The sequence below is a fragment of the Lycium barbarum genome, chromosome 1, assembly GCF_019175385.1.
Source record: "Lycium barbarum isolate Lr01 chromosome 1, ASM1917538v2, whole genome shotgun sequence".
In the NCBI taxonomy this organism is placed as follows: Eukaryota; Viridiplantae; Streptophyta; class Magnoliopsida; order Solanales; family Solanaceae; genus Lycium; species Lycium barbarum.
The window spans coordinates 170,739,400-170,757,822 of NC_083337.1; the positions used below are offsets into that span (position 1 = coordinate 170,739,400).

The window sequence follows — 18,423 nt, forward strand, 5'->3', positions numbered from 1 at the left end:
TAATTTTGTATAACGTGGATCAGTCCACATTATACCTTTTAATTTATTTATTTTTTTTTAAATTTTTCAGTGGTCTGACAGTTGATTTTTTTTTTTTGGGTATAACGTGGACTGGTCCATGTTATACCCGTTTTGGTCTGTAAATTTTTGGCTATCCCCTTTTGGTTTATACCGTGTATTTTTATACCCTTTAGGCTCCGGACTCAGGCACAATGCATGCCAATCATTCAATTCCTCGTGTCATTTTGTTACTATTTACAAGGATTGATGATATGTGGGAGCTTTGTGACGTTTACTGCCGTGAGAAACTATTGGTGCACTCAAATGACAATTTGTGTTGTGGACGACTGTTTTTGGAAGCATCCCGGCAACTTCCTATTCTTGTCCCTGTCTGCACAAATCGAGCCACCAAATATAGCTATTGTTACCAATTAAGAGACGTACCCATCAACGTGTTTAATTTTACATGCACCAACTAATTTAAAATAAGCTTATACTATCAGTGTTTTTAACATGTTGTAATAGATAACTAATCTTACCTTTTTAGACAGTTACATGCAGTTATCTCTTAGTTGACCTATCAGTGTATAAGTTAAATTCTAAATCAGTAGACCTAAGCAAAAGTATCACTACAGTCTACACGTGTTAATGTTTTGTGACATCTCTGAACTTAGTATTAACATGTCTTTTGTAGTTTTGTTAAAAGTTTACCTTTGTAGTTTTGTTAAAAGTTTACTTATTTATTTATATGATTCAATTGTTAAACTATATGATTCAAGTCGAAAACAGTGAGTGGGATCGTATCTTCTAATCGAATACATCTTTCCATTTGTATTATTGGCCCTGTAAAACTCACACATGAATTGCCTGTATTCGTCCACACACACGAGGATAAGTAATTACCAAATAGAGAGGTCCACTCGTACATGTATTGGTGATTATGTTAAATTGTTAATACGTCACAAATTAATTTGAACTAAGAATTGATATTCGGAATAAATTCTATTTCTTTTCCTAACGGTCGTGTAATTATATACCAAATCAATTGCAAATCATACAGTGCCGTACAATTATTATATTCATAACAACACGTGTTCTAGTACTGGAGAGAACTAGAGTTTTGTCCTTTGAAAGTATTGAAAAAGAAAAGAATAGATTCTTTTTGGCTGGAAAATAATGTACGTAACTTCTACAACTGGATGATCTTAACTGATGTTTAAGTCAACGTATAGATATCAGTGCTTAATCATAACAATAAGATTCGATGAGGATTTATTTTCTTTTTGTTAATAAATTGGATCAGATATTCAGATCTCATATATATATATATATATGTTCACTCCTATAATGCAACATCAAAATTTTACCACGAGTTTTTACCCTTTCCTCTTTTTCTCCTTGTCCTCTCATATATATCAAATATCCTCTTGTTTGATTTTATTTTGAACATAACACACTAATCTCATACGGTCTTCTTTAAATTTTATTAACTTCCACCCTTTGTGTTCTTCTTCATATATAATTGAAGAAGACTCGTTATAACCTTATATAACACGTATCAGATGAAAAAAAGATAAAGAATAAAAAGATCAAAACCTTCAAAAGGACATTACCATATGAAATTGAATTGAATTCTTGATGTAATAGAAGTCTACTCCTATCCAAACACAATTAATCTGGACAAGTATACACTTTTAAGTCAATATCAATTATCATAGCATAAAAGTTGTAATACTTTCTTAATCGATTCGTCTCCAATAAGAAAGATAAGGAAATATAGTTTAATGTAAATATACATTCATTAAGGACTTCTAGTACTATACATATAAAAAATTAGCTTATACACTAAGGGGTCGTTTGGTTTGAAGACAAGTTATGCTCGAATTAGTTATGTTAGATTATTTATCCATCCTATTTAGTAGAAAATGGTTTGAGGGACCTCAGGGCTATTTTTTTTCTTCCTGGGATAACTAATCCTGTGATTATTATTACACGAATAACTTATCTCAATACTATTTGTAATCCTGAAATAACTTATCTCAAGATTAGTAACCAAACACGGGATAAGACGATACTAAAATTTTATCCCAAGATCATTTTGCCTTATCCGTCATACCAAACGACCCCTAATAATATAAACAAGAACATCACTTTCATCAGCTATTTTAATATGTTGTATTAAACAATTTCTCTCATTTCTTAAATTAATTTCACTTATATGATTAGTTACATAAACAGTTATGTTTACAAAATGTGGTGATATTCTAAAATAATAGAGTACATACTTTTTATATAAATAAAAGCCAAGAGTTGTACTATAGTTTACTCCTATAACTTCACACACAGACACACACAAAATACAAGTCTCTGCCAATTTTTGTGTACCCAATCCAATCTAATCTAATCTGCTCAGTTCTTCTGCTCCATATCTGTTGAAATTACTTCTTCTAATCAATCAAAATCATATCTTTGTTTGTTAAAGTCCAATTTCAAGCTTAAAAGAACCATGAAGGTACATCCGGGCACACTACGAAACGACATAGTATCATCTTTCTCTCCTGCTTGTCGGCAAAAGAAGCTTAAGCGACTCCCACATATCTTCGCGAAGGTTCTAGAACTTCCGTTCCGTTCAGATGCTGACGTGTCAATCGAAGAAACCTCCGATTCACTGCGGTTTATCATCCCAACTGATGATGACGTAGGCAATAATATAAGGGCCCACATAGTGGAGATCTATCCAGGTGTTACTAAGATTGTTATACGAGGCGATAATGTTTTTGATTCGTCTTTGTCTGGTTTGGAACTCGATTTGTGGCGGTTTAGGTTACCGGAAGTGACTGTACCGGAGTTGGCTAGTGCCGTGTTTAGTGGCGGTGAGCTGGTGGTTACGGTGCCTAAAGGGGTGGATGACGGTGGCGCTGGTCGTCTTGTTCTTGTACAATACTAATTCTCTTTTTTCTTTTTTCACTCTCTCTATTTTCAGCTATGTTGTTTTTTCATTTCTTAATTTTTAGGTTTAGTTAATTTCAATTGTGGGATATGATTTGAACTACCTGATGTTTAAATGACAAGCTTCTCTTCAGCTCTACTCGGTAGCTTTAGTTCAAACTATGTATTTGTATTAAAAAAAATACAATTTAAGTTACTAACACATGATGTTGCTAACCGACCCATAAACTTCAAATTCTAGTTTCGCCTCTACTTCTCTTTAGATCTATGATCATTGAGTTTTTGGGGGTTTTCGTTTAATGTTCAAATGTTAGTATAACCTTTGCTTTTCAATACGTATACTAAACTACTACTGAGTTAACAATTAAGTGTCTGATTAATCCTGTAACAATAAGCCACCCCAGAAAGGAAAAGAACAAGCTTTTTGTTAATTTAAGCGGCATTGCATAGTCAAAGTTGTCTTACAGGTTTGGTATTTGAGTCTTAGGAATTTGTCATAATCACAAGATGGCATACCTTTAGTTGCCTATTTGATTGTTCATAAGGTTTATGGATGCCAAAGAGTGAACTTTACTCTTTTATACTATTTATTTTTCGGTGATTGTCCGTTGCTACGGTCTCAGGGAAATCAAGATATCTTTTATCTGTATGTGTGGATGTCCTCTCTACCTACTTCTTCCCTTTCTCGTGGTTTAAGCTTAATTCTAGTTGTCCTCACTCCACAATAATCTTTTTAAAATTTCTTTGTAGACTTTGTATGATCGCAATGTGGTGGCACCTCTGTAAAGTTGATTTTTCCAGTTCCTTTACTTCCTCATGTTGATGCCTGTGTACTCTGTTTAGACAGCTCCAGTTTTCTAATCAAGTATTGATCTCGCACCCTCTGATTTTCTCCAGTATCTTACAGAACATAATGTTGGTTATTCTAGTATCTCGAGTATTGTTGCTTGCTGAGAAATGGAAACGCTTTGGCTATTGAAAATTCTAGCGCTTAAGAAATTTATAGAATGGACTTCAGGGAGCGTAAGTATGTTAGCTGCATTGGAGCAAATCATCCCTTAATTTTGGTCCTCCATTTTATTTATTTTTTGACATTTTCACTCTGTTACTATACACAATCTCTCTTGCTTGAATTGTCAATGTGATGGCGTCCAAAGTGAGATCGCCATCCCAATGGTTGAATCATGCTGAATTTGTAGGTTTGTTTTTATTTAGGAGCTGCTCACGCTAGTTGTGCTTTTCATGTTGCTTTTCTGCAGTAATATTCCGCCCTGTGGCCCTTGGTTTCCATCTTTTCCAAAATATTTTGTTCTTTGAAGTCGATCTTCTCCTTTGTTGTGAATTATGGTTCCTCATTTGATATCATGACATTTGAGATGTAGCTTGACTCGTGTTTAGTCTCAATAGCATCCTTTGGGAAAGAACGGAGTAACTTTTACATGATCATGATCCTTTGACGATGGGGCACCAGCAGCATATTTTACCAATTCACTCTCTTGCTTGCCGTCTTAAACCCTTACTAGGCTGCAGATATCAGCGTGTTACTTCAAAATACCTGGTGATTTTTTTGTCATAATAATATAGGAGAAAAGACATGTTTTAGCCCTTGAACTTGACACGAAAACTTAGTTTGGAAACTAAACTTAACTTCTATTTATTTACCCCCCTTAATAACTTACGTTTTAATTATTTTCCCCCTCTAGTGGCCCATACCAGTTGAGGGCTGGGTAGTGTTAGACACGCGCGAACTAATTGGTCCACGTCATTATTTAATTCCCCAACTTATTTTTACCCGTCCCCACATAAAAACCCGACCCAGCCCCAATTAACCCGACCCATCCCAAACAAAATACCCATCGTCGGTTCCCAATCGACACTTTTTCCACTTTTCACTCCTCAACCAAATCTTCACTCGACACAAACCGATCATTGCAAAGTTAAAAATCCAAAATATACGTAAATCTTGTCGTTTCTGAGTGATATTGAAGATTAGTTAGCCACAAAGGTACACGATTCTTGTTGTTCTCGTTAGGGTTTGTCTAGATTTCGATAGATTTCGATTTTACAGTTTTTGAGTTGCAAAAATTTTATCTTTAACTTCGTTTTTTTTTTTTTTGGGTGTAAATGGTAACTGAATCTTGTAATTTTTCATTTGTTTTAAATTTTAGGTTTTGTGACGAAAATGGGTGATGTGTTTGTGACTTTGAGATTTAACCACGGAGGTAATTTAGAAAAAACCCCTCGTATTAAGTATGTTGGAGGTAGTGTGATAGATTATTTTGATGTTGATCTTGATAAATTCTCTTATTTTGAGCTTGTTTACTATGTTAAAGAAATCGGTTATAATGTTTCATCTTGTTGTGTATATATTAGACCATCTAAATGTTGATTTGTAGTAGAAGTTAAAAGTGATAGGGACATTATTGGTATTGCACCTCAATTAAAAAACGGAGATATTGTTGTAATTTTTGTGACTCATCTTGTTGAGGAACCTATTGTGGTCCCCCCCGCTCTTCCACCTATTACCCCTGTGGGTGGGGAATCTTTTACTGCTTTTGATAACCCCACATGTGAATATATAAATGAAAAGGTTGGGGCAGGTGAGGGTAGTCAAACATTTGGGGGTAGTGAAGGCTTAGGGTTTGAAGAGGCTGCTGGTCTTGATGAACCCTTGGGTGGGACTGAGGCTGCTACTGCAGCTGATGATGATAATGATTTTGACTTAGAAAGTGAGAGTGAATCTGAGGAGTCTGACAATGTAGTGGTAGAGGAAGGTGAAGAAGAAAAATTTGATAGTGATGTCCATGAGGAGGATAGGAATCTTACCCTCTGTTTGGATGGTTGTTTCCCTTGGTTGATTAATGTACAGTATGGTATGGTACTGTATGGTGTTGTATTGTATTGTACTGTATCAATGAACACAATGTTTGGATAGACTGTATCGTTTGTTGTGGTTTAATAACATTTGTATTATTTGGTTTGACTGTATGGTACTGTATAATAACTTGTAAGTTTACTAAAATACCCTTAACTCTTAATTAAAAATTAGTTTATATATATTAATAAAACTCAGGTAAATAATAAAATAGAAACTTTAATAAATAAGTAGATAGTGAGTGGGGGTGGTGGAAGGGTAAGTGGGATGAGGGTGGGGGTAGTGGTGGTGAGGGGTAGTGGGATGAGGATGGGGATAGTGGGTGGTAGGGCGGGGTTGGGTGGGGTGACATGGGTGGTTGTGGGATAAGGGTGGGGGTGGGTGGTAGGGTGGGGTGTGTTGACACCTAATTTTGTCCCGCCTCTCCCCCGAAATACCTATTTATCCTTCTAATATTTTGAAAAATTAAAAAATATATATGTTATATTTTTACTATAATTATTAGTCTCTTATCAATACCGGCGTTTCACTATTTTTTTTATATTATTATTATTATTATTATTATTATTATTATTATTATTATTATTATTATTATTATTATTATCATTATCATTATCATTTTCGACATTTTACCAGCTTACGCACACGCATCGCATTTATCTTTGCATAATTAAATAATAGTATTTATTTTATATTATTGCACGGCTATTACCACGCCATTTTTTATCTGAGCATTAATGATTGCATATTTCATATTGAGCAATGTTTTAACACATGTTATTTAAACAGGTCTTTTATTTAAATTTAGAAGCCAAACTATTTCGTGCACTCAGTCCGTATTTTTGATTTATCGGATCCTAAATCAAAGCCCAATCAACTCATAAATATTTCTTGACCAGCCCATTTTTTCATCCCAATTTTTTAGACCAGTCCGTGTTTTAATTCGCTAGCCCATTCTTTTAATACCCGGTCCAAAAATCGACCCAGTCCACAAATGGACCGGGTCCAGCCCATTTTCGTTCAAAATAAAAGGGTTTCCCTTCATTTCACTCTCCGCTCCCCTCCCACGTTACCCCCACTCATCTGCCATCCCCACCTCCGTTTGTCGCCCCATTCCCTCTGCCGCCTCCGCTCCTCTCCACTTACCCTTGTCCCCCACGTTGCTCACTGCCACCCCATTCGTCATGTCCCCCCCGCTCCTCTCTCTCCATCTTCAACACAAAAGCCCTATAAATACTTGTGGTCGGAAATAAAAAAGGAGGGATTGAAAACCCAAAAATCCCCTTACAAGAACAGATCTAAAACCCCGAAATTCTCTAAAAAATAACAAGTTTTTCCAGTAGCAAAATCACCTAAGCAATATTAGTTCGTCGGTCTTATTTCTGAATATCGAGTCGAAATCCAGTCGTTTTGTTTTCGTTTGCGTTGGTCGTGTTTTGAATTTGAATATTGCAAATTTGGATTTAGCGAGTATTCGAGGGTAAGATCGGAAACTCAAAGCTTCACTTCGCTGCACCCGAAGAAGGTAATCACACTCGTCTTCACTTCGTCTTTAATTTTGTAAAAGTAGAAAGGTAGTCGTTCAAGTATTTCTCGTCGTTTATTTGGTTTAGTCGGCTGGAATGTGTTCTCTCTTTGTTTGTTATAAACTAGTGTAAAACGACTAATTTCATCAAATATGTGTTTAACCTCGTCGCTTGGCTAATCCTCTGTTTTAGTCATTTTCTTTAGTGTACGATGTTCCTATTTCTAATGTAAATTAGTATGAAGGATGACCGATAGAAGCTATGAATTTAAAAGGAAGAATCTACTGATTTGTGAGAATATGATATGTGCTTATATGCAGATTTAGTATTTGTTTGTTGTTGTCTTTTGGTACGTTCAAGTAAACAAAAGTCCTGCTTCTTTTCCACAGAAATTTATAATGTATCATGTTTGAGGTGATGGGGTAATTCTTGTTGAGCATATTTTGAGTTGGAATCTGGACATGTATGAAAACTTCCCCTCGTTTCATTCTCAGTTTACAGAATTAAAATGTAGTTGTTTGCTTGTTCTTAGCAGTTGTAGAAGTTTGCTTGTTTGAATCTGCCTACACTTTATTTGCTATAAACAAGCATGAAATAGTTGTGGCAATCTATTAACATTTAAAGAAAAGATCGTTCACCTTGCCGAATACATAAATAGCAGTGCTTCTTGTTTAATATCTGTTTGTGGCACCCCTTAAGGGTTTGTTTTATCATGTAAAATCAGCATGTAAAAATGTAAATAAATCATGAACGTCAAAAACAAATGTCCTGATTTGTTGATATTTAATACTAGTCTACATATAGGTTTGGATAATTGTTTTGCTTCTGTTGGTTTGAATCTGTCTGCATTCTGTAACTTTTTTTTTTTCCCTTTTGCCATTAAGGATGTGACTATAGATGACTTTAATCATGTTTGATCCTTTGTTCAGGCCTTCAAAACTAATTCTAGTATGGATCAATATTAAAATGTCTGTGTCAAGTAGCTGTTTTAACTTTCATTTGGATATAAGCATGAAACATCATTTGTTTGAGGGCATTTAAAGGTTAATGTTGTCCCTGGTTTAGTTAGCTTGAACGAATATGGAAATTCCTGCATAAGTTGATAACTATTGGCATCTCAATATAACTGGCTACACCTCTATGTTTGTTGTAGGATTTTATGCCTTCCATGAACTAGTTCTCTAGCCTTGCTTTATTCAAAATTAATTGATGTAGAGGTTTTATTAACAGAAGGCTATTTGGTTCCCACTTTGTATGTTTGAAACTCTGTCTTGAAAAATTGATCTGTCATGTTTTTTTAGTCATAGTTAAAATGATTCACTTTTGCTTACTAAATCTTTGTAGTGTATATTGAACATTTGTTTCAATTTGGGTTAAGGCTTATCTGAAATACTCTGAAATGAATCCAAGACATGTTCCCTTTGTGTTTGTTGTGATCTTATACACTTTGTGCTCTCTCTTTGAAATCTGCCCACGTTGACTTGTTTCCTTCTATTCCTCATCCAGTTTTGTTTGTGGTGTGATATACCTCGAAGTATACATATTACATGAGCCTTAGTATACACTGAGTGTATACCAGGGTTGCACATTAATGTATACCTTTCAGGTATATCAAGTATACTCTGAATATTATAGGTATGCCAGCCTTTGCATATGTCCCAAATTCTATACACGTCTAAGAACAATGAGTGCTACGTTATTTGATTCTGTCTATGTCTGAGTATTGCCTGTTTATATGTGTGTGGTGGCTAATCTGTGTAGGCATGGATTATACTTAAGTATACGTAATATATATACAATCTACGGAGTTGTTTGAATTTATATTTTATGTTTAATTTATTGATCGTATACTAATCTTTCTTTCATTCTTTTTCGCATGAACCTCGCATATGAGTCCAAAGGACTCGTCTCCCTCCGCACGCGGTGTTGGGATAAAAGCCCAACGAGATTTTCTCTCGGTCCATCCATGTCCACAGCAAAAACGGAAAACATAAATGCTGGGACAAGGCCCAACAGCAGCTTGGTCCAGCAACCCATTTAACTTATTTGCCTCGTCTATTTTATTTTTGTGCATTTAATTTGTATTGCATGACTAACTCTTTATTTTGTTTTATTTCCTTAATTTAGATGAACTTTAGACGAATTAGTCGGTTTAGCTTTAGTGATGGGTAGTTAGGAAGACTAATAGTTAATTCCATTAGTTATTCTCTTCTTCTCATGTTAAAATTACTCGTAAGGTCTAATATTCACTTGGAATAACTGATTTGCAAAATGCCATGACTATATATTTTAAGTAAAAGGAATCATATTTTATTCTTACCATCTTAAAATTTCAAAACATCATTAAATAGCAACTTAAGTATATTTTGTAAACCTTGTTCCAAGATTCTTCTAATCATACATGTTTTAAATTAAATGTATTTAATAAAGTTAGTATAAGAGAAAGAAAACTCATCTACTTTACATCCAATTCAAAATAAGTTTAGATGTTTTACACCATTACATTTATACAATATAATTCTATTCTAAGGTTAAATTGGTTAAGTCTTATCTAAAAGTTTCTATTCATATGCAAATCATTATATTTTGCAAGTTTCGTTCTTTTTTAGATGACGTTATTATTTAAAGCTTAATAACATTTATAAGCTTATCTTAAGTGGACTACTGTGTATTTATACAAGTTAGTTTAAATAGCATTAGTATTCAAAATCATATCAACATTCATAAGTTTTAAATGGCATTTGAAATTTCCTTTTATGCAAATCACCACGTTTTCTACAAATCTCATTCTAAATAGCATTTTAAAGTTTTATCAATTTCTATCAATTTTGTTTTAAATGGCATTTGAAATCTTCTTCATACAAATTATTATATCTCACCTTAAGCAACATTCTTATATTTTTCTTAAAAAATCTTAGCAATGTTTCTTAGTTTTTTTTTTATTTTTTTTCCTAAGGTTTAACATCTTATTTAGCATTAATTAATTAACCTAAGTTTGGTCGGATAACCGTAAGTTAACGGATTCTAAAGGATGCCTAACCCCTTCTCTTTAGGATAATATAGAGCCCTTATCTAGAATCACAATTGGTTAAGCAGACTATTGATTGAGGTTTAGATTTTAACTCTGCCTTAGTTAACCTCTAGGTGTCCTAATTCACCGTTAAATTAATTAGGTGGCGACTCCTTCAAACAAAACAAATAGGAATCACCAATACGTCGTACTCCTAAATCAACCCGGTTAAAATGGGGTATGACAGGGTGAGTGGTAGGGTGGGGGTGGGGTGGGGTGGATGGTGGTGGGTGGGGTATAAAGGGGAAATGAAATATGTAACCACAGAAAAATCATCAAATCCGTGGTTACAAAAATTAGAACTTTTCATGGTTATAAAACCATGGGATGAATCATGGATTTACAACACCATACCACATAATTTTAAGAACAATGAAAACAAACATGGTTTCATACAAAACCATACATTAATGAACCATGGGAAACCACCATCCAAACAGGGGGTAAGGAAAGATAGGGTGGCTCTAAAATCAAAAAAGAAGAAAGAAAAGGCTAAGAGATCTGAAGGGATAGATTTAGGGCCAAAGGGTGTAGATATGAGACATGATGAATATTTAACTAGGAGTAAGAGTACATTTGAAGGAAAATTGGGTGGGGATGAGCCATTTTATGACTCAGATGAACCTGTTAGCTTTGAAATAAAGACTGATGATGAAGCTGATGACGAAGATGTGGTTGAAAAGCCTACCAAAACGTCAAGGAGACCAGAAAGAATTAGAAATAGGGTTATTTTTTATCCTAAGTGTAAAAAAATAGTTTGGGAGACTGGTCTTGCATTTGAAAGTGCTAAACAGTTTAGGAAAGCACTTACTAGGTAAGCAGTTCAAGAACATGTAGAGTTGGATAAATATGTCAATGAACCAATTAGGGTGAGGGTAAAGTGTACTGCTGGCTGTCCATGGTTATTGTTTGCCAGTTTTGATTCTAGAACAAATGATTTTGTTGTGAAGAATTATAATCCTGTTCACAAGTGCAATGGCACAACAAAGAACAAGTTGGTGAATTCTTTGTATATTTCAGAAAGGTACAGGGACAGAATTATTTCTGAACGTGGCATTAGAATTTTTGAGCTTCAAAATTTGGTAAGAAAGGAATTAGAGGTGTATATTGGTAGGACTGTGGCAAGGAAAGCCAGAAGCATTGTTTTGCAACAAATCATGGGTGACAATGTAGGGGAGTTCAAAAGAATTTTGGATTATAGGGATGAGCTTTTAAGGACTAATCCAGGTAGCACATGTGTGGTTAGGCTGAGTGAAGAAACTTTTGAAGGTGGAGTCAAAAGGTTTCAGTCCTTTTATATATGTTTTGATGCCATGAAGAAGGCATTCAAGGCTGGTTGTGGGAGGACAATTGGGTTGGATGGGTGTTTTTTAAAAGGTGTTAGTAAAGGGAAAATGCTTGTGGTTGTTTGTAAAGATGGGAACAACCAGATGCTACCACTGGCTTGGGCAGTGGTTGAAGTTGAGAATGCTTTTACTTGGAGATGGTTTGTCAACATTCTAAGGCATGATCTTGAGCTTGGAGATGGGACTGGTTTGACAACTCTTTCAGATATGCAAAAGGTAATGTATTCTTGGTTATTGATTTCTGAATTTTTTTCATTCTTTTTAACTTATGCTGCTCTACTGTCACCTAATTTTTTTACATGTTATTGTAGGGTCTGGATATAGCCATTAAGGATCTGCTGCCAAATGCAGAACAAAGAATGTGTGCAAGACATGTGCTTGCCAATTTTTCCAAAAAATGGAAAGGCATAGAGATTAGAAACTGCTTTTGGAGATGTGCTAAGTCCACATATGAGCAGGAGTTGCAAAAAAATTTGGATCATATGGAGAAGTTAGGTGATGGAATAAATGGAGATTTGTTGTATTACAACATAGATAGGTGGTCCAAGGTCTACTTTAAATACCTCAGCTGTTGTGATAGTGTTGACAACAACATGGCCGAGAGTTTTAATTCCTGGATTTTGGGGCCAAGGCACAAGACCATTATCACAATGCTTGAGGAAATTAGAGTCAAAATGATGAGAAGGGTAGGACAACTAAGAGAGTTTTCTGAGACTTGGATAACAAACATCAGCCCAATGGCTTTGAAGGTATTGCAAGAGAACACATCAAAGTCAATGAAGTGTACTCTTGAATGGAATGGTGAATATGGCTTTGAGGTCAAGGATAGCTGGGGTAATAAATTCATAGTAAATCTGAACAACAATACCTGCACTTGTAGATCTTGAATGCTGAAAGGTATTCCCTACTGTCATGCCATAGCTGCACTTAATTTCAGAAAATTGGAACCTATTCACTATGTTGCTCATTGGTACACTAAGGACACTTACCTCAAAACATACAACACATTCATTCAACCTGTTACTAATATGGCAATGTGGCCAAAGTGAACCAATCCTCCCACCTGAGATTAAAAAGCTGCCATGTAGGCCAAGGAAGTGTAGAAGAAAGGAGCAGATAGAAAACAAGACAGGGAAGCTGTCAAAAAGAGGTGTTGAGATGACCTGCAGCTTGTGCCATGCAAAGGGTCACAATAAGAAGGGTTGTCCTATGAATCCACAATCTGTCAGAGGCAGAGGAAGGGCAAGGGGGAGAGGGACAAGTACTAGTTCAACAAGGTCAAGTGTTTGTTTTTCTACAGTACCAAGTAATTCCCAACCAAGTAGAGGAAGGGGAAGACCAAAAGGTTCTGCCAAACAGGTAAAAACTTTCCTTGTTATTTACTACTTGATTAAATATTACAGTCTTATATTTAGTCTAACTACTTAAATATGAATTAGGCCATGACTGCTACATTTCAATCTGGAAGGGGTACAGGACAGTCGTCTACATCACAGGTATTACTTAGTTTGTTACAGTCTTATATTTCAATCTTATTACACTCTGCATTATTTCAGTCTTATATTTCAATCTGCATTTTACAATTCTAAGTGTTTGACACCTTAAATGTGACTTAGGCTTCTGAAGCAAGTGCATCAATTACTCGAAGAGGGGCACCCTTTAAGAGGCCAAGAGTTGTGGGAATGGGAGTGCTTCAGACCCAAAGTGGTTTCAAAATTGTCAATGTAAGTTTGCAACCTCATTAACCATTTACTGCAAACAATCTAGCCTAATGTAGATCTATTTTATTAATGCAGCCTGGAATGGCAAATCAGTTTGCAACCATGCCTATGAATTCAACAGTAGTCACTGGTAGTCTTGGACATCACAAACCAAGACCAGGAGGACTAAAATGGAAAAGGAGTCCAGCTATAACACAACAAGCTCTTCAACAAATGAGTGGACAAAAGAGTGAAAACAAGAGCCAAAGTTGCTGAGTTGAACTCTTTAAGTCAAACAAGTTCATCAACTGCCCAGAAATGAAATGGAAAATGAAGTTGAATTAGTTTAGTCCTGTATGTGCAGGTTTTAATGTTGTTTTTGTGAAACATATTAAGCAGTTGTGACTGCAATTTTGCCCTGTGTTGACATTCTATTCTTGCAATATTAAGCAGCTGTGACTGCAATTTTGCCCTGTATTGACATTCTATTCTTGCAATATTAAGCAGCTGTGATTGCAATTTTTCTGTATATTTCTTGGTTTTTTGACAGTTCAGTCTTGCAATGTTGTATATGACATTAAATGCATAGAGAAGCTGCCCAGCTGTGACTGCAATGTTGTGTATAACACTAAATGCAGTAAACTTTTCTGAGCAGTGTACGTTGGGCAGTATACAGATTTGAGCAGTCAAACACATTGAATGGATGCAAGTAAATATTGTACAGATTTGAGCAGTCAAACACATTGAATTTGAGTTAGTAAGTGATGGTAGTTGGTACTTGGGAGTGATGGTCAAAACCAATGAATCCGAGACATCATTAACTACTTGATCACACTAACACTATAACTCAACTCAATTATAAATAGGCATTCTTTCCATCTCACTTTCACTCAACTCAAATAACTCATAACAAATATAGTGATATTAAAGAGGCAGCCTTCATCTAAGATGGATGACATGGAAATGGCCGCATGTTTTGACAAAGAATTGACGAAATCGTATGTCGAAAAAGACGATTTCGTAAGTGTTGTCGTACTATATATTTTCAATTGTTCTTTTACCTCTTTTGGTAATAATATGTTTTTTTTGCAGATCCTTCCAACTGACATATTGGAATTTCTTCCAAACACCGACAAGGACGTTGTTGTTCATTACGACGATCATGAGCATAATATGAAATACAAGGTTGACGTATACAAGCGCCTCGCTCAAGGCTGGAAAGCCTTCATTGATGCTGCCGGATTAGGTGATAGGAGATGTGTTGTGTTTTAAGGCATGTTTAGATGAGAATCGCATAGTGTTTTTTGTTCATGTAAAGGAGGATCCGGAGATCGTAATGATAGATTAGGTCTCCAGATTCTCTATTTAAAGTAATTTATAAAATTTCTCGACTTTTGCTATCATTTTCAAGGTGATATTTTCCATAACAACAAAATTCTTCAACAAGAGCATAAAGTTCTTCCATGACATTTACATTACAACAAGAGCATGAAGTTCTTACATTACCTACTACGCGATTACAACATACAACAACATAAATTCAGTTGATTAAGGAAGCTGCCAAAAAGCCAATAAATATTCCCCACGAAATCAAAAGCAACATCCTTGTATTTGCAAGTTTCTCCTCCAAGTTTAGAACTTTTTTCAAGTCAAATTGTTGTTTACTCTTCAAGCCAATTAATTCCTCCCTCATTTTGTTCACTTCAATTAGATGTCTAGCCTCAATGGCAATTAATTCTTCTTGCAATTTGTCCCTTTCGATCTTGACCGCATCTAACGACGACGTCAAATTTTGAACATTATTCCACTGAATCTCAGGGAACAATTCATCTTCCCATTCCCAAAATCCACAAGAATTGCCCTTAGGCCTCGGACATTTGTAGAATTTCCGTCCGGGATTAGTATGAGTTGATGAAGTGAGGTGTTTTGCAATGGTGCCACAATTACATTTTACGTGAGATGAACAGCTACCTTGAGACATTTATGAACCCACAATATTTTCAAATTACCACAGAGTATGGACAGAAATTTGGAGGAGAAATTTGGTGGAGAAATTTCGTGGAGGAAGAATACATATATGAAGGAGCAATGGTGTGAGCAAGAGGAATTTCATGAGTGGAGGAAAAAAAATGGGGCTGATTGAAGGTGTGATGAAGATGAAGATGAAGATGAACTAGGGTTCTAAAGGGTGGTGGGTCGGGTGGGATTAAAAAGGGGGAACGGTATTATATCCGTTACCCCATCGATTTTATTAAAAAAAAAAAACGTTCACAAAAATTAATTAACGCATGGGTCAGGCACTGTCAAACACGCGCCCTGGTATGGGCCACTAGAGGGGGAAAATAATTAAAACGTAAGTTGTTAAGGGGGGTAAATAAATAAAAGTTAAGTTTAGTTTTCAAACTGAGTTTTCGTGCCAAGTTCAGGGGCTAAAACATGTCTTTTCTCTAATATAGTCAAACCTCACTATAATAACATTGTTTATCTAAATACTTTTTGGATGCTATAGCGAAATGTTGTTATAGAGAACATGTAATATTACCTAACATGAGAATCGGTTGCAAAGAAGGTATGATAATGAGAAAAGGAGTTTTAACTATGGAATTCAATTCACCAATACTTCCTAATTAATTGCAAATAACTGCTGCTGAAAAGTCATAAATCATTTCATCATAAAAAATAACATTAATCGTTCACCAATGATGCTTCATATGCAATAAGATATGGTAGCAATATCTCCTAACATGAGGAATTAAGAATAGTTTATCCTGTAACATAAATAAAAGGGATAAAAATGGGAAGGCCCTATGTGCTTCCTAATGAAAACAAGCTTTTCCGGTAAATTCCAGAACCGAATACAAAAATACTGGTGTTTTGGGGAATTCTGGATGCTCTAACGTGTTGTCTTTTTATGTCATAGAAGACCACCATACCCGAATACATAAACATTATTTCTTCATTCCATGTCCTGAAGATAGGCAAAATAAACTTTGGGCACATAATTGACCAAATTTATGCTATACTTCTTCACCCAAATGGAATTTATTTTATCCTTAAAGTATCCACAGGTCTAGAATCGACCTCGAGTAAAGTGATCCAAGTTTGGCACGCAAAGCTTCCCTTTCAAATCCATCACACTCAGGTGGCCAAGAGTCCCTAAGGACGACGGGTAAGATATAGTTAGAAACTTTTCATTTTCAAACTCGAATGATAAAATTCGATCAGCAAGGACTGAAAAATGCGGATTCGGTTTACCCAGCCAATACAAACATTCGTTCACTAGCACCCCCCGACTGCCCGGGTGACAGGGAGGAGTCTCAGCAATTTCTTTCCATCTGTCACAAACCGGCCCATTTTTTAGGCTAGTAAACGTAAACACCTCGCATCTTAGCTTAAAAAGCTTAGGGTTTAGTAAAATAACGATTATTCCCTGCTGGATAGGTATAGAAAAACTGCACCACTTTGTATTCCTTTGTTGAATGATGATATCTAAACCCGAAATTGCTAAATACAGGTAAATCAGTAGGTGTACATTTGGGCAATTTACACAATTGTTGCATGACAGGATTGCACAAATAAATGCGATCATGACCTGATGAAGACAAACTAAACCCGAGGACACAATCATACCGGTACGGGGGATAATGAATTCAGGTACAGTGACTGTGTATAACTCATTGCTTTCTCCCTTACCTTCCATGTCTACTGAAACAAATTGTAGCCTATGCCTTCTTAACCGCGGCAATTTCGGAGAACTGGGTTTCAAGAAAAGAACTTGAGCGTTTTCCGTTGAATGTTCCATGTGAGAATGAATAAAGAAAGGACTGCTACTATAGTCATTCCATGACTTTGATGCGCACTTTAACATGGATAATGTATTCACCGAACATTTTATAAAAATAGAGCTTACAACATCATCAGGTAGCTTATAAGACTCATTACTATTATTTGCATTAATTCCCCTCCTTCTCCTCCATATGTTCTCGTAGCAACGATCGTTTCCTCTTCTTCTTAGGCTGCAATAGCATCAACCAAATTTTTCTGTTAACTAAAAAGAGCAAGAAAACAAAGGAATCCATCTAACATAAATCAAGTGTAATATATATTATTCAGCAAACAACTTCACTCTAACGAAAAATCAAAAGGGTAAGTAAAAATCTAAAATTGAGCAAAATCTCTAATGGGAAAACCAGCGTTATTAAAAGCCATCGCTTTCTTGCTCTTTAGAGAAGTTTGCGCTTCAAATAATGGTGCACAAAGTTGGGGTGTTTGTCAGTCAGTATGGTAAAAATTTTAGATATTTCAATTCAGTATTCGGATTCTTAAAATGCTATACTAATACCGTACCTAGCAACTTAAATTCGGTATAGTTCGATATTTTCTCCTTTCGGTTTCAGTTTATTCGATTCGTTCAGTTTGGATAGATCTTTGTAATTTTGTTGTCTTTAAGATGTAAACAAAATTCTTGGATAACACGCTAAACCAGAGAACGTATCTTCTAGGACTTTTAACTTTTAGGGAGTACTGTGAGTTAAGAGGAAAAACGTGCATGGTTATGAATCAACTTTTGACCTCTTGAAGCATTTAGAGAGTGGAAGGTTTTGGTTGAGAATCAAATGGAGCGAAAAATTAAATATCTTTGCACAGACAATGGCTTGGAGTTTTGCAGTGAAGAGTTTAATGATTTCTGCAAGGTTCATGGAATCTCAAGACACAGGACTGTCAGGCACACCCCACAGCAGAATGGAGTTGCCGAGAGGATGAACAGAACTCTTCTTGAAAAGGCTCGTTGTATGCTCCTACAAACCAAAATGTCCAAAGTATTTTGGGCTGAAGCAGTTCACATTGCTGCTCATATTGTCAATCGACCTCCAGCATCGGCGATTGACTTTAAGACTCCAAATGAGGTATGGTCAGGTGAACCCTCTAACTATTCATACTTACAAGTATTTGGGTG

At 35.6% G+C, this 18,423-nt stretch overlaps 2 protein-coding genes across 2 annotated transcripts; both read left to right on the plus strand.

The window, feature by feature from the left end:
* Positions 1–2,307: 2,307 nt before the first annotated feature.
* Positions 2,308–3,151, plus strand: LOC132608057 (uncharacterized). The gene has a single exon (XM_060322135.1). It carries the CDS (start codon positions 2,507–2,509, stop codon positions 2,945–2,947), a length of 441 nt encoding a protein of 146 aa, XP_060178118.1. The 5' UTR covers positions 2,308–2,506; the 3' UTR covers positions 2,948–3,151.
* Positions 3,152–12,084: 8,933 nt separating this feature from the next.
* LOC132608066 (uncharacterized) lies at positions 12,085–13,964 on the plus strand. The gene is made up of 4 exons (XM_060322141.1): positions 12,085–13,125; positions 13,206–13,262; positions 13,383–13,490; positions 13,563–13,964. Exons 1-4 carry the CDS (start codon positions 12,724–12,726, stop codon positions 13,740–13,742), a joined length of 747 nt encoding a protein of 248 aa, XP_060178124.1. The 5' UTR covers positions 12,085–12,723; the 3' UTR covers positions 13,743–13,964.
* The last annotated feature ends 4,459 nt before the right edge of the window (positions 13,965–18,423 follow it).

Excerpts from the sequence above, each read along its gene's own strand:
- LOC132608066 (XM_060322141.1), top strand. The coding sequence starts at position 12,724 with ATGTTGCTCATTGGTACACTAAGGACACTTACCTCAAAACATACAACA. Across the intron at positions 13,126-13,205 it reads CAAAAGGTTCTGCCAAACAG|GCCATGACTGCTACATTTCA; the intron begins GTAAAAACTTTC and ends AATATGAATTAG. Across the intron at positions 13,263-13,382 it reads GACAGTCGTCTACATCACAG|GCTTCTGAAGCAAGTGCATC; the intron begins GTATTACTTAGT and ends AATGTGACTTAG.
- LOC132608057 (XM_060322135.1), top strand. The coding sequence starts at position 2,507 with ATGAAGGTACATCCGGGCACACTACGAAACGACATAGTATCATCTTTC.